The sequence below is a fragment of the Camelina sativa genome, chromosome 3 (assembly GCF_000633955.1).
Source record: "Camelina sativa cultivar DH55 chromosome 3, Cs, whole genome shotgun sequence".
Classification (NCBI taxonomy): Eukaryota; Viridiplantae; Streptophyta; class Magnoliopsida; order Brassicales; family Brassicaceae; genus Camelina; species Camelina sativa.
Window position 1 is genome coordinate 6,488,675 of NC_025687.1, and position 16,262 is coordinate 6,504,936.

The following is a 16,262-nucleotide window of genomic DNA, read 5'->3' on the forward strand; positions in this document are numbered from 1 at the left end:
TTTTGTTTTCCGTGAAAAATACAGTACATAGGAACACTGCCAACAGAGTCAGAAGATACAAAAGATGAACCACACATAAAATTTTGAGATACTTAAATTAGATCTTTTTTTTTGAACAAACAGATACTTAAATTAGATCAATCTGAAGTTTTTGATACACACGTGGCGGTGAAGAGAAGTAGGAAGGGACAATGAGAGATGGAGAAAGAGAGACGTAAGTATTGGTTTCGCCAACGGCTCATATTGCAAAATAATAACAATAATGTTCTTTGCGTTTTTTTTTACCAATACATCAAACATTTGTTAGGCACACGGCCCTTTTCTTTTTCTCTTTTTGTCAATATGTCTCTTTAGGAGAATTTTTTTTAAGTTATCAGGGAGAAAAAAAAAAGTATTTTACCTGTTTGTGTTTGGACTTTGGACGGTTTGGATAGATAATATTTACAATTTATCAAACATGCGTATGTAACAGTACAAAAGGTATACTAAAAAAATAAATGGTTCTAGAATGTTAGAATCGTCTATCTATAGATTTTTTCTTCTTGTAGAAACAATAAAGTATTATTCTAATTAGTTTCTTGAAATAATTAACATCGGATGTGTTGCCTGTAAAAAAAAATCAAGAAAGTATAATTATTGTTTTTAAAAACTGAAAGCCCCCTTTCACACAAAACTAAAAAATCTTTTAAAAAATAGTTTGTAATTTGTAAATATTGGGCCTTTTATGCAAGAATATCTATATATTTAGAATCGTGTACATTATGGGCTCACTCATAATATTAATGGCCCAATATTGAGCTTGTATTTATACTTTTGAAATTGCGTCTGTTTCATTCACTGAAAAGGTCGTAGTAGTAGACTTAAAACCTTTCCCACTCACATCATCACCTTTGTCTCTCTTTCAAGCTTCTCTTTGTGTTGTGTGTGGTTTGGTCAACAGCAACAGGTAACTTCGATCCTTCGATTTATTTGAATTTCTTCTCTAGATCTGTAGTAATATGATGTGTGAATCAACGATTTCGGTGTTCTTGATACAATTTGCAATCCGTTCTTGCTCAAGTTTCGCTTGAAATTTCAGAATCATGTAAAGATAAGTTTGGTATGAGGTAGAGATCGGGAAAAGTGTATATAAGATACCTAATATTCATGAGTTCGATTTCTTCTGGAAGTGATTAATCTATCGAATTAGGTTATGTTATAATATTTTAGGTTTTTTTTTTTCTTTTTTTTTCTTCTACAGCTGTTGAGTAAAGATGGATCATCAAATTGGGTATGGTGTTGAAGTTACTGGGTTATCTCCATCTGTTACTGAGAAAGATCTTATTGATTTCTTCTCTTTCTCTGGTACAATCGATTATATTGATATTGTCAGGTAAACAAACCTTACTTCCTTACAAAATTTGATACATTACATTGGTGCATGTTATGGATTCAAAAGAGAAACTTTGGTATGTTGCTAATGAAACCAGGTCAGGTGAGCAAGCATGTACTGCTTATGTGATGTTCAGGGATTCTTATTCTCAAGAAACTGCTGTTTTACTCAGTGTAAGTGTTATTTTCATTTGATTCACTTTTTTTTTCTTTCTTTTTTTTTGGTAAGTGTCTCTTGAGCATCATATATAACTCAGTCCTTTGGAATTTTTCGATATCTTCAGGGCGCAACGATATTGGATCAGCGTGTTTGTATCACTCGTTGGGGACAACATCACGAAGAGTTCGATTTCTGGAATGCGGCTCCGCGGGGTTTTGAAGATGAATCATACTCACATGTACGAATCTCTCTTTTTACACATTTTGATCTTTCTGTGTTTTGTTAAATAGTAGAATCTTACAATCACTGCTTCAGTAGTCTTTTTGTGTTGAAAGTTTGATGTTTGGTCTTATATCTAAAGCTCATTCTTTCTTCAATCATGGTAGCCTCATGCTCAACGAGGAGAGTTCAACGCTGGAGAAGCAGTGACTAAAGCTCAAGAAGTGGTGAAAACAATGCTTGCAACAGGATTCGTGCTAGGCAAAGACGCTTTAAGCAAAGCTAAAACCTTTGATGAATCCCACGGTGTATCAGCTGCGGCGATGGCTAGAGCATCCCAATTAGAGCAGAGGATCGGTCTCACAGACAAAATCTTCACCGGACTTGAAGCTGTAAGAATGACCGACCAAAGGTACCATGTTTCAGACACGGCTAAATCAGCCATCTCTGCCACAGGAAGAACCGCAGCAGCGGCTGCAACTAGTGTCGTCAATAGCAGTTACTTCTCAAACGGAGCTCTTTGGCTTTCTGGTGCGTTAGAGCGAGCTGCTAAAGCTGCATCTGATCTCGGTAACCACGGCTCAAGGCAGTGACTATAGACAGAGGACCAGATCAGAACCGTATCCGTCTTGTGAATATTATATGATGCAAAGCTGATCATGAATAACTTACTACTAGCTTATGAAAGGATAGGTGGGATAAGATTTTATGAATTTTTATCATAACGAACACTAAACAATGTATACACACTCGCAGTACCTACTACATCTTATATACACTATAGTTTCATTTCATTCTCTAATCAGCTTACTTAATAGCATGATCTGTTTCTGAAATAATTTCTGGAATCTACGGTTGATATTGATTCAATATTTGGATAGACTAGCTCTCCATAGAGCTTACGCCACGTGGTACATTGCGTGCCAAACATCGAATCCAAAAAAACAGAGTAGTCATCATCAACCTCTTACGCTCCAATCTCAAGTCTCAACAATCAAACTCCAAATCGTTCTCTCATGGCAGCTTCTTCCTCAATTCCAGCGTCAACAGCCGTAACCTCCGTCGTCCGCAAACCCCTCCTCCTCTCTACAACATTCTCTTTCCCCGCTTCTTCACTGTCTCCCTCCACCAAATTGCCACAAAGACAAATCCAAAGATTGCTCCTAGCTTCCTCCTCTGCCTCTGCCGTCCCTTCCAATCCCAAACCGGTGAAGAAAGAAACCATCTACTTCGACGGAGGAGCTCATTACGGTGATCTATTGGCTAATCTCATCCTAGGCCTAACCATCCTCTGGCTCCCACTTACATTAGCCGCTGTATCTCGAGCCTTTAACCTCCGTTACAGGTTCACCAACCTCCGCGTGACGGTGATTTCGGGACTAACGGGAGAAGACAGGAGCGATTTCTCGTACAAAGTGATCAAGGACGTTCAAGTCGTGCCGAGGTTCATAGGAGAATGGGGTGACATCATCATCACTTTGAGAGATGGGACAAAAGTGGATTTGAGAAGCGTTCCTAAGTTCAGAGAGATTGCAAAGTACTGTTTATCTATGGCTGATCAGCCTGCTGTTCTGAAAGAATCTGGCGCCAAAGGTTAAAAGGGGGGAAAACATAACTAAGCACCCCAAAAACATAATTAAGCACGTTTTAATTCATGCAGCTTGTTTCATTCTGATTAATCATTGATATATTATATATTTGTTTTAACGATAAGTCTTTGTTAACCTTTTATTTTTTCTTTTTCTTGTTCAATATATGTCTTCGTTAAACTAATCTTCTTATTACGTCAAACGTTCTCTTTATAAATAAAATATTATGTACACGAGAGGACAAATAACCCCGTCCCATCTTAGAATCGAGACACAGTACCCAAACAGCAGCAAAATCAACATCCAATTAAACTTTATTTTGTTTCTTTGTTAAACATCCAATAAAACTCATGTGATCCGTTTTTAAAAGATTAAAAGACGAAGAAGATAAAGTTAGTAAAAGAAAATTAAAAAGGCACCGAATATTAGAAAGACTTCTTCGTTGGATAAATTATATTCCCTCTATTTCATAATATAGGATGTTTTAGAGGTTTTTGCTTGTTTTATAATATAAGATATTTTCAATTTTCTAGACTACTTTTAGACAAGTTTTTAATTTTTTAATTTATTTATTTTATGCAGTTTTGTTTATGATTTGTTAAACTTTTTTAAAGTAAACATGTCTAATTATGTGTTTTGGCTAAAACATCTTATATTTTGAAATGAAGGGAATATAAAAGAAAGGAAAATAAAAAATAAAAAGTGAATGTGTTCGTAGTGTAAAATGTGAAGTAGAAAGGAAGGCTTTTACATAGGGTTCCATTATTTATCATAGACTTTAGTCCTTTTTTGGTTTCTTGTAACTCTATCGGTGTCTGCTTGTGGGCCTTCTCATACCACCGACCCTTTTGCTCCATAACATATACTCCATATAACACACACATTTGTTAATTTATTAATTTGTGAGAATGATTAGATTATGTTTTCTTAAGATGTTCAAACTTTATATGTATATACATTGGAAAGATAATTAGTCAAACTACGCAAGCGACCTAAATAATTATATCTATAAGAATATAATAAATTATCTTTCCACATTATTGATTTGTGGAGATATTAAAGTGTAACTCAATATATCCCATGCAAGTGTAAATGTAAGTTGTTAAAATCGTTGATCACATCAATGTTATGCTCGAGAATCTAATTTTTATGCATCCATTCTAGTTATGTACACCTCTACGTGTGTGTTTTATTTGTTGGAATAATGATTTTAACTGTTGATAAATTGTGGGTGGTGTCCATGTACCAGTAAGTCATTAACAGATTAGTGGAGGGAACAGAATGAAACAGTGAGTCACTGATTCTCCTCCCGCCAAAACATCTTCCTGTTCAACATAAACCTCAAAATAATATGCATGATTAACTGAAAAATCTTATGAACTTCCTAAAACAACTAACTAATTGTCGGACGAGGGTAGACAAACTAAATACATATATAGAGGGCTCATATACGAAAAGTGGTGAAGTCATTACCAAATTAGCATATTCGCCTAACTATATGGGCACTAAAGTTGAATCGGGATGTAATAGTATTAACTGTTAAACATCGTTTTTCTAACGAGACAATCTAATTGCATTTAGAATTTTGTTTGGTCCGCTTACTACTAAAATTGAATCTTTTGACTTTTCCTTGACATGCACTTGGCACAATGCTCATGTGCTTTCTTTTCTTGGACAATGGACATACAGATGATGATATATAAAAGTATACTATAAGTTGTATTGTGCCTCACTGTCTCCATATGCATACATCAGTCAGTTACAAATCGAAATCATGTTTTATAATTAGTACATCTCCTATTTATTGAGAGTAGTGACTAAGGTATCGTTGAGAGTTACGTTAATTCACGTATCATTTTCATTCAAAATATTCTTAATGTATTCTACATACGTTTGATAGCTAGGCACTACATGGATGGCCAGTGATCGAAGAATGATACAACACGTACGTACGTACGTTCGTACAAATATGTAGAGTTGTAGATATAAACATGCACATAAGTATTATTATAAGAATATAATATATAGGTATTATTGTTATTCAGTAATAAAATGGGGTGAAATAGGACCCAAGATTGACCTGAAATGTTTATCTTTTTCATTGTTAAGATGTTTTTAATGTCTTTTCGAAAGAAACTAATTGAATGAGAGATCTAATTAAGGATACGAAAACAAAAATCTTTATATGCTATCGGCTACCGAAAAGTTTCCAAATGAAGTTAGCATAAAACTATTAACGTTTAATATTAATCGATAGCTGAGATATGATGAATTTGAACCATTTCCAAATTCTACTATACAGAACAAAAATATAACTTTCGTCTGGTTATGACTCGGTTCGAAACTTTTTGGTTTAAAAATAATAAATCTTTAAAAAGCACTTCCACTTAATAATAAAAGAGAAGTTTCATTCAATCCTTGGTTTAGAAGTCTTTATTGCTAATCCGTATGTTACTGCATGCACAGATACACAAGTTGACACTTATGTAATCGTATGTTACTGCATGCACTAATTGATACTTTAGAGTAAAAATACAAAATAGAAACTGAGAAGAGAAGAATGAAAAGTTGGGCATAAAACTAACTAACTATATAGAATTGAGAGAATCAATTACAAAAAGCGAATATATATAAATAAATTCACAATGGATGTGGACAAAAGACAATTAAGTAACAGTAAAATAATACAATATTTTCTTACAGCAACTGTTTATAAAATGTGATATGTCAGAGGTGCGCTTCGCTGTCTTAATTCAAATCCAAAGGCACCACACGCGCTACATGTATCGCTTGTATCTCATGTTCCAATTAAAACTCGACAGTTCATAACTCATGAACTATTCTTGTTTTTGTTGTGAAAACTGATTTTTTTAATTTCGAAATAATATCAAAACTTGATTATTTCTCTCTTTGATAGTATTATTTATTTAAAGTTAAATACTAATAAAACATGGAAACATGATCTTCTGATTATTTATACAAGAAAAACCACTAATTCGGCTCATTTTTCCAAAAGTAAGTTAAATCATTTTCTCGAAAGGGTGAGAAATTAGTGACTTCAAGAATTAATAATTTCAACTATTTGGTTGTTTACTTCGTTCATCTGTACACACACACACACACACACTAAAAGACTAGACTCCAGAGAGGGTAGCAAGTAGTTACCAAAATTAATTGCATTCGTCGTGACTGGTGGGAGCTTCCGTTTGGGTATATCTAAATTAAATTGAAACAGCTCATTGGACATGACTTTCTCTAATAAGCTTCTCTATGCATAGATTGGGATTAAAATAAATAAAATTTTGGAAGATTTTTTTAAAATTTGAAAGCTGAAGGAATCGAAATCAAACGAATAATGGCCGTTGAATCACACGTTACTTGTCATGTACCCTCTTTAACAAAACACCAACGAAGTGTTGCCAATCTCAACCATCTTTTTATTTTCTCTTTTCCAAATCCAGTATACTTTTTTTTTCCCCATTTTCTAATTTTTGTTTACTCTCACCTTTTGTTTTTCTTTTCAAATATACATTCTATAATATATAATAATATATTTAAATTTAGATAATTTACTAGATGAATTTAACGAGAAAACATTAAAGTAAAAGGCCTTCAAACAACTAAAAGAATACTTTTACATAAAATCGTACTTGAAACTAAAAACTTTATTGTACATGCCAATATGTCATTCCTTTCATAACAACTGATATACATATTTATATACACATTATACATGTAACCATATATTCTGCCAATATATACTGAACCAAACTTTAAAAAAAAAAACCCGGTGTAGGAAACCCATAAAAGTAATCATGTTCTCCACAAAATTCAAGCTAGACGACACTAGTACCGTAAGATAATGGCAAGTGTTTTTCTTACAATAATATTCTTCTACTTCTATCTACTACTATACTTTAACAAAACCCAATGGCAATGGACTAACTTACTACTAGATGTAAATTAATAAACCAAAATAGAAGAGTCTATAAAATAAAAACAAAAGGAAAATTTACAAAAAGAAAGAAAGACAAAGAAACATATAACTGGTGAAGAGAGGAGGCAGTAATGGAGAACAAAGGTCATGGGTTTCAGCGTTTTATTAGTATAGTTTTTTCAAACTTTGCCTTCATACCCGCGCACTTACTCTTCCTTCCGTTGGCTTTCCCATTTTCATTTTTAAAAATCTTTCTTCTTTTATTATTATCTTAAATATATTTAATTATAGTTCTACAAAATGGTTTTCATGTGGAGAGAGAAATAAAATTACTTCAAGACACATATATATATAATCAAGAAAATATTTCGAAAAATTTCATGGGTTCTTTTTATAATTTATTTTTCAGTCGTATTTTTGAGTTTGATAAAACGAGACACATGTGTTTTCTTATAGAAGAAGCCTTTTATTTCTCTCTTCTTTTAGCCGTTTTGGAGAAACTCGATCTCTGTAAAAACAATATATATATATAAATATATATATATCGAAACAGAGGAATGAAGTGGAGAATAAAATAAAGCAGGGTAAACTTGAGAGTATTGAGTGACGAAAATGAGTTCCTTTTCAGAGTTTGTCTTTAATTAGGTTTTTTGTTTTTTGTTTTCCTGATTTTTCTTTTTATTTTCCTGGAAAAAAGTTGAAGCAGTCATTGTGTGTATGATAGTAGAAGTTTTTTTGATTTTTTTTTTTCTGAAAAAGGTAACGGAGCGTCGAAGAAAGAAAGAGAAAGAGAGAGAGAGAGAGAGGATATATAGAGTAAGAAAGAGACAGAGGAAGTAAAAGAAGAAGAAGAAGAAAAAATGGAAGATACGAAGAAGAAAAAAAAGAAGAATATTAACAACAACCAAGATTCCAAGAAAAAGGAACGTCATATTGTTTCTTGGTCACAAGAGGTGTGTGTATATGATGAATCTCTGTTTTTTTTTGTTGTATAGTATTTTATTGCTCTGTTCTTGATTGATTCTGAAATGGGTTTATGGAGTTGCAGGAGGATGTTATACTAAGAGAACAGATTACTCTACATGGAACTGAAAAGTGAGCTTTCATTACTCATTTCACTCTTCTTCTCTCTTTATTTTCTCGGAAAAAAAGTTTTGTTTTTTTATTGCTTTTTTTTTTTTTTTTGAAAAGAAGGATTATTCTTAAAAAGGTTGTTGATTATATTGTTTCTGTTTATGTTATTTTGATGATATTAGTTGGGCGATAATTGCATCCAAGTTCAAAGATAAAAGCACAAGACAATGCAGAAGAAGGTTTCATTCGTATCATATATATTTGATGAACTGATCTGCTTATTTTGTGCCAAAACTCTCTCTCTCTCTCTCTCTCTCTCTCTCTCTCTGTGTTTTGTTTTTTTGAATCCGGAGATGGATATTTGTTTTGCAGATGGTATACTTATTTAAACTCCGATTTCAAGAGAGGAGGTTGGTCCCCTGAAGAAGATATGCTTTTGTGTGAGGTGACTTCATTACATGGATAAGATCTTTTTAAAAGTTTGGTGTTTTTGTGGTTTATGTCTGATCTTTTATGTTCCTGTGTGTGATTTTCTCAGGCGCAAAGAGTATTTGGGAATAGATGGACTGAGATAGCCAAGGTGGTTTCAGGCAGGTATAATCAAAGCGCTCAAGCTTTAATGGTGGGTGAATGAAGTCATCATAATAAGACCAGAGTGATTAAACTAATGTTCTGTTTTTGTGTGTGTGTGTGTTGTAGAACGGATAATGCTGTGAAGAACAGGTTTACAACACTTTGTAAGAAGAGGGCCAAGCATGAAGCTATGGCTATAGAGAACAACAACTCAACCAACAAAAGAATGTTGTTCTTAGACGGTATTAGTACACCGCAAAAAGCCGAGAACGAAGCTCCTATCGCTAAGAGAATGAGGTAATGTTTTATTTTGCTTTGTTTTGATCTAATAAAGATAAATCTATCCAAGTAACTTCACACATTTTGTGTGCTTTGTTGGTTATTATTATACAGGAGAAGTAACATTCTAGATCTCACAGATATCAGTAACAATGGTAAGCCTGAGTCTTGTATGAAACAGAACATGATGAGGTCACCATTTTCGGTATTGGCACGCAATGCCATAGGTATTGATGATAGCTTGGAGGACCAGAATCAAACAAGCAATGTGAAGGAGAGTGATGGTGAAGGGATGTTTCTTAAGAAGGATGATCCAAAAGTGACAGCTTTGATGCAACAAGCTGAACTTCTAAGCTCCTTGGCGCTAAAAGTTAATGCAGACAACACAGAACAAAGCATGGAGAATGCATGGAAGGTAGGCCAAGAAACCAAAACTTCAAAACATAACGATATTGCAAAATGTTTTTAAGCTTCATGACTTCAATCTCTCTCTTGTTGTATGTTTATGTCCAGGTCCTTCAGGATTTCTTGAATAAAGGCAAAGAAAATGATCTATTCAGACATGGAATAAATGATTTCGATTTTAAAATCGAGGAGTTTAAGGACCTTATAGAGGATTTGAGGAATGGTTATGAAGACAATCAGCCATCTTGGAGGTGAAAATAGCTTTTAGACACCACATAAATTTTGTGTTCGTCTTAATGTTTTGATTGTCTAACCTTTTCATTTGACGATGTCCTTAGGCAACCTGATCTTCATGACTCACCAGCTAGCTCTGAGTATAGTTCAGGATCAACCATCATGCTGGATCAGTCTGGTGATAATAGAACACAACCATCATTATCAGATACTCAGACAGAACATAAACAAGTTGGGGAGGAGTTGCCCTCAGCTTGCGATGTCCCACAAGATCCTGATGAGAATTTGCCCATCTCGGGGGAAGAAAAGTTCAGCTCGCCTGTTCAGGTCACACCATTGTTCAGATCTCTAGCAGATGGTATCCCAAGTCCACAATTCTCTGAAAGTGTAAGCTCATCATTTATGTTCATCATATAGTACTTAGGCTTTGATCAAAGATCGAGTCTTAAAAGACTTTTTGCTTTTGCAGGAAAGGAGCTTCCTGCTAAAAACACTTGGGATTGAGTCCTCTTCTCCATGTCCAAGTGCTAATCCTTCAAAACCACCCCCTTGCAAAAGAGTACTTCTTCATAGCTTGTAAACCAACCAACCAACCGTCTTTGGTCCATCTCTCTCATACCATAAACCGCAGCTTTGTCTCCTTGGAGACGTGATTTTTTTCCCCACTTTTGCTTAGATTTCATTTTAGGTTTTGCAGCCATATCGGCCTGGAAGTTTTTGTGAAGCGGGCATGCCATGATCTGCATTCCTTCCTCAGGGTTTTTTTAAAAAGTTTCTACGTTGGTCCTAGAATGTTAACGGTAACACTTCTAGCCCCCCAATCAAAAGAAAGCTCTCAAGAATCTGCCATGTACTCAGATTCAGCTTTCAGTTTCTTTTCTTACTAAAATATAAGGAAGCCATCTACAAAGGAAGGCACCAGTGTTGTCTTTAAGAAAAATTCTTTGGTTTGTCTCTTAAGGGTCATACTCAGATACATCATCTGAGCATTTTCCCGTGATTTCTTAATTTGTTTTCATCATCTCTGTACAGAATCTCTATCACATATATATAAAAAAGTATTTCAGAGTGTAACTTTAGGACCAAAAAAAGGACTCAGAAGAGGGTCAAGTTGTACCTGTTCATCTGTTGATATTCTCTCATGGCAGAAGAAGAAGACAACAGAACTTAAAACTTGTTTTTCCTCTTAGGATATTGTATTGCAGCATATGATTGTAAAGACATATATGAGTGGAAATATGATTTGATTTTGGTTTTGATATATATAAGTTTTCTACTAAAAATAAAATGCATTAGTTTACATTTTGCTAATGTGACTAAGCTTTCTTCTCTCTAACTTTCAGACCTCTTGGGTTTATATTTTGTAGTAAACTGTTCCCAAATCAAAAACAATTTTTGTGAAGAATCAAAAATCTGGAACTTCATTCTCAGCTTCAAGTCTTTTTCTTCTTTTGCATTCTCTGCAGCTTCCTCCATTTCAGGTAAATTTGGTAAGATAATCCACCAAACACCATCGACACACATCCCCATTGTTTGGGCGATAATGGATTCCCGCTCAGCACTGACGACACCACGATGCTTACAAACTTCCGGGTTGTGGTTATGGTTGTGTTAGCTAGAGAACCGAATCTGCTAATTGTCAAGAAGATAAAGTTTTGGCCCACTGCGCCGCATAGACAGTACATTAGAATGTCCCATGCTGCCTCAGGGTGTTGCTTGCAGAACTGGATGGCTTCAAATCCGCTACCATGTGGCAGTCCAAACATGTAGACCATGTTGTATATGGTTCCCCATAAATTCATTCCAAGCATTATGTCCCATGCATTAGTTTTGGGGTACCTGCATCCATGTATTACGATGATTATGTCCAAATGAATGACAAACTTGATGTTCTGACTGGATAAAGTTTCTGACAGAACGTCAAGAATCATACCTTGCGGTAATGGAATCCTGGGTGGCGTTTGTGAATCCGTCAAAGGCAAGGTTTAAGAAGCAAAGCCCGTAACCAAGGGGTGCATTGGGATGTGCCAGCTTGCTGATGGTCTTAGAGCTTGTCTGAAACCAATTCAAAGAAAGTTACTACATTTACAGATACAGAGTATACCAAATGTCATGATCAAAGTTCCTGAATGCAGATCTGCCTTACCTTAAGAAGGGCAAACATGGATACTCCTCCCGCAACAAGAAAGGTACAAAGATACTCAGGCAAGGTGTATCTTATGCCATAAACTAAGGATCCCATCAGCATAACTACAAGAAGGAAAAAGCTTATATAAGATACACATAGCAACAGTTGACAGCGATTATGATTTGAAGCTCTAAATTGACACCTCACCTGGAATCATTTTGGAAGATTTTGCAAGTACCTGCAGAAAGCAAGATTTGCATAAAGAAAGGTTTAAACCTCAAGTATCATTACACTACCATAGTGTACCATGTCTAAAGATGCCTGAAAATTACCTGAGCAGGGTAACTAATATACTTCAAAGCTTCAATGCCCATGGCAGGACCAATAGTATTAGTAATGCCAGCACTCCAGTATGTCCACCATGGAGCTCCACCACTACCTCCATTGGACCACAGCTTAATCACTGCCCATATTCAAATAATTCCAAACAAAATATATATCAGCTTCATAGAACATCTAGTGAATAAAAAACGAAAAGAGTAAACATTCGAATGCTTACTTATATAAGACCAAACCAAGCAAATTACATTCTGAGCCAAATTCAGAAACGCTAGATGCTCAAATCTCTTCCCATCTTCTCCAAATTTCTTCGTGGACCTAAAATTCGAAAATTACAAAAAAAAAAAAAATTGAGTTCCATCAGCTACAGTTCTATAAATTCCAAATCACAAAATTTGTATAGCAAAACGCATATCACCTAACAAGGGATTCCTAGAATAGCAACAATCTCGAACAAAGAAAATCGAGAGAAAAAATCAAAGAGCTAAACAAGAATGATCGATTCGACCCTAAGATTTTTTTTGCTTTTACTTACAAAGTCTCTTGAAGAACGCCTTGGTAAATGTACGCAGCCCAGATCCCGGCGACACAGAACGACAACAGTAGAACTCGTCGGAGACCGGAACCGTGAGATTCCATTGTCGCTTGTAAAATTTTCTCCGGTGGTACTTCCGGCAACAATTTCGAATTTTTCAATTTTGTTTACGTTTTTTTAAGTTATGCGATCGAAATTAATGAGATCGATCTCAAGTGGGAACGGGAGTTATGATGGCAGTGTCCGGAGGCGCGAGAGAGACGTAGATGTTCCACGTGTAATTATTTTATTGGATGTATAATATGACATCGCATCTTTGATTGGCTGTTAGACGTGGATTAATTTCTGGAATCCAAGTCACATACACTGCTATCCATGTCTACGATAAAAAGTGCAACTACGTGCCGTTTTGTTTTTATAGTTTGGGCTTGGGCCTTTTATCAACTGAACTGCACGTATGAAAAATAAATAAATATCAAATTGGGAATAAATTTATTTCGTCGATTTATACAAATGGTTAAATTATGTAATGAATTTTAAATTTTGCGATGCCCTATGCATGATAGATTGATAGTTTGGTAATTTTTTTTTATATTACTATGGCTTTTCCTTATCAAAAGAATGTAGATTCCTATTCGTAAATAATGTAGAAGAGGAAGAAGGAATCTCTATGATCTGGTTTGAAGAGTCAAAAGAGTGAATTAATATTACTCATTCACATATTTATGAGTGAATACTGAATACAAGTGACTTGGTCAGGCTGTAATGTAGGCTTATGTAGCAATATAATAATATCTTGCGTATTGCGAGGGATTAATATATCTAATATAAAGGAATTAAGAACAAGAATTTGCCGGTCAACAGCAATGTGATAATAATTTTGAGTCAGCTTTTCTTGGGTCAATGCATATATAGGATATAAATTGAAAACTAAGAATTTAGAAATACACCAAAAACTAAAACGCTAATCACCGCTACGTCGCATTATATTTTCAAAAATATAAATGATGCTTAAAATTACCATCCTTTACATCTACGATTACAAATATATTGATTCTACTGCGAGTCTACTTGTTTAGTTATCCATGATCTGATTATTCAGTACTAACTACTAACACACATCGTTATGATACATATACTTCGACGTTTAAAAGATAACATATTAGTTTGAAAGTTGAATCTCTCTATTTGTATGTGATATTAACTTCTATCATTCATCATCTGGCCAACTACAAGACGAAAATACCACAATATTTGTTATCAATATGATGGATTTGTTAAATACTGTGTATCAGTGTATGTATAAACGCTGTCGGCACAAGTTTTTAAATTGGAGATCGGTTTTTTTAGTGTTTAAACTTCAGCTCCAAGCACACTATCTTAATTTCTTCGCTGTTTTTCATTTGATTTGATAAAAGAAAAAAAAAAAAAAGTTTTTCATCTGATATTGTGAGTCTATATATGACTCTTCGCATCGCAGGTACATACTTCTGCCCAAGTCTGAAGAATATAGTTTTGGTACTCGGCGTCAAATGATATACTGAATTTTTAATCTTCACCAACAACAAAAAACTGATATCCCTCGATCGCTATTAAATACTTTTGCTATACTGAATGATGGCTTGATTAAAAGGGTACGTTATCTACTAAAAATTGTGAACGATATATAGCAAGTATTATTGCCAAAATAGCCATCAAAATTTCAACGATGTGGGCGATCCAGAGACCCACCACTCTTTTGTCCCTTAACAGACGTCAACGACGACCATCACTGGAATTGGAATAAAACAACAAACCAATACCATATAATTTTATTTTTTTTGTTCCATACTGGAACTATATTATAGATTTATCAAAACGTGTTCTAACAAAATAGTAATAAACTATTTTAATATGAATTTAATTGTAACCTGAGTTAGTTAATTATGATTATGAATTAATATATTCATATCTGAAGAATTTGAATATCTTCGTATAATAAAATCTGAGTGACACAAGATAATATCTGACGATAATAGATGTGAATACGACTTTTTCCATAGTAATTATCACTCGAGATTACTGAATGAATCCATCGGCAAAGCTGTCGCATAATTTTAATATAATCCGACATTCATTGGCGTGAGCATGACGTTACCGTACTTATAACATAAAATTTACAAAACTATCCTCATAATAGTCTCTCTACTTGAGGGCATTTTTGTCATTTTCATAAACTATTATGAGAATTGAGAATCAAAACAAGAAGGACACGACGACTTTGTATCATTTATGTACTTTGGCTTCTGATCCCATGTTCTTCACCTTCCTTGTTCCTTCTTCTCTCCTTATTTTAGATTTTCCTCTCATGTTGTAATATTTTTCATTCTATTTGCGTGTACATATATTCAGCTAGGCAGACACTGCGCCGCCGTTAAGACTATAAAAGATAAAAACTATTGTACAAGAAAACAAAGCTTGTTTTGTGTTGTTGGTTTCTTCGAGACTCTGTTCTTTTGTCTTAAATCATCTGTTTCCATTGTTCCAAGAGAACAGTAGCTTTGTCTCTCCATATTGGGGTCTTATCTGAAATGGGTAATTGCTTAGGTTCATCAGCTAAAGTGGATAGCAACCATAGCTCCCATGCTAATTCCGGTAATTAGTTCATCTCCTACTTATTTTGGTTTCTATGTTAAGTTTCTCGGAGATTTCTTCTTTAATTCTCAAAATGGTTTTTTTAAGAATAGTTTTGCGGGTCAGAGTTAAAATCTTTGTAACTTTTTAAGTTATTTGTTCATCATCTCTGGATCATCATCAAAAAGTCAAACTTTTCGAATTCCTCTGTTTTATTACTTGTGTCTGTCAACGTTTATATCCGTATTGGTGTTCGTATGTTTGATTGATCATTTTTGGGTGTAGCTGCTTCATCCACTAAAGTTTCGAGCAAGACAAGCCGTTCAACGGCACCTTCAGGACTAAGCACAGCTTCTTACAGCACAGATAGTAGTTTAGGACCATTACCAGCACTTAGGACAGAAGGAGAGATACTTTCATCGCCAAACCTAAAAGCTTTTACTTTTAACGAGCTGAAGAACGCAACTAAGAACTTTCGTCCTGATAGTGTACTTGGGGAAGGAGGTTTTGGTTGTGTATTCAAAGGATGGATTGATCAATCAACTCTCACTGCTTCACGACCTGGTTCTGGAATCGTTGTTGCTGTTAAGAAGCTTAAGCCTGAAGGCTTTCAAGGTCATAAAGAGTGGTTGGTAAGTACCGTTTCTTCTCCCTTTTTCTGTTCACCATGATTGATCTGTGTGTGTGGTTGTTTTGCTGACACTGAGATGTTGTTTTGGTTTTTTTTTCTTTCAGACTGAAGTAAACTATCTTGGTCAACTTAGTCACCCTAATCTTGTATTACTAATTGGGTATTGCGCTGAAGG

The 16,262-nt window shown here is 34.6% G+C and overlaps 5 protein-coding genes across 6 annotated transcripts in view; 4 read left to right on the plus strand and 1 right to left on the minus strand.

The window, feature by feature from the left end:
• Window positions 837-2,547, plus strand: LOC104773103 (binding partner of ACD11 1-like). The gene is made up of 5 exons (XM_010497654.1): window positions 837-946; window positions 1,241-1,372; window positions 1,470-1,545; window positions 1,656-1,769; window positions 1,918-2,547. The coding sequence occupies exons 2-5, from the start codon at window positions 1,254-1,256 to the stop codon at window positions 2,341-2,343; spliced, it is 735 nt and encodes a 244-aa protein (XP_010495956.1). The 5' UTR covers window positions 837-946; window positions 1,241-1,253; the 3' UTR covers window positions 2,344-2,547.
• LOC104773110 lies at window positions 2,691-3,502 on the plus strand. The gene has a single exon (XM_010497660.1). It carries the CDS (start codon window positions 2,767-2,769, stop codon window positions 3,346-3,348), a length of 582 nt encoding a protein of 193 aa, XP_010495962.1. The 5' UTR covers window positions 2,691-2,766; the 3' UTR covers window positions 3,349-3,502.
• Window positions 7,320-10,915, plus strand: LOC104773119 (transcription factor MYB36-like). 2 transcript variants are annotated; one of them, XM_019243440.1, is made up of 11 exons: window positions 7,320-7,921; window positions 8,036-8,229; window positions 8,325-8,371; window positions 8,533-8,589; window positions 8,723-8,795; window positions 8,889-8,944; window positions 9,050-9,220; window positions 9,317-9,617; window positions 9,716-9,858; window positions 9,946-10,228; window positions 10,311-10,915. In XM_019243440.1, exons 2-11 carry the CDS (start codon window positions 8,137-8,139, stop codon window positions 10,419-10,421), a joined length of 1,335 nt encoding a protein of 444 aa, XP_019098985.1. In that variant the 5' UTR covers window positions 7,320-7,921; window positions 8,036-8,136; the 3' UTR covers window positions 10,422-10,915. The 2 variants fall into 2 exon arrangements, with proteins under 2 accessions (XP_019098985.1, XP_010495971.1); XM_010497669.2 differs by having other exon boundaries at window positions 7,320-8,229.
• Window positions 11,079-13,054, minus strand: LOC104773124 (UDP-galactose/UDP-glucose transporter 3). The gene is made up of 7 exons (XM_010497676.1): window positions 12,844-13,054; window positions 12,529-12,626; window positions 12,302-12,432; window positions 12,177-12,207; window positions 11,988-12,091; window positions 11,775-11,896; window positions 11,079-11,680 (listed from the first exon to the last, which is right to left on the minus strand). The coding sequence occupies exons 1-7, from the start codon at window positions 12,945-12,947 to the stop codon at window positions 11,275-11,277; spliced, it is 996 nt and encodes a 331-aa protein (XP_010495978.1). The 5' UTR covers window positions 12,948-13,054; the 3' UTR covers window positions 11,079-11,274.
• Window positions 15,111-16,262, plus strand: part of LOC109130241 (protein kinase 2A, chloroplastic-like) — a 1,421-nt gene continuing 269 nt past the window's right edge. Inside the window, exons 1-3 of the mRNA XM_019239722.1 lie at window positions 15,111-15,477; window positions 15,742-16,088; window positions 16,192-16,262. Coding sequence (XP_019095267.1) covers window positions 15,414-15,477; window positions 15,742-16,088; window positions 16,192-16,262 — 482 coding nt within the window. The 5' untranslated portion in view covers window positions 15,111-15,413. The remainder of the gene's footprint in view (window positions 15,478-15,741; window positions 16,089-16,191) is intronic.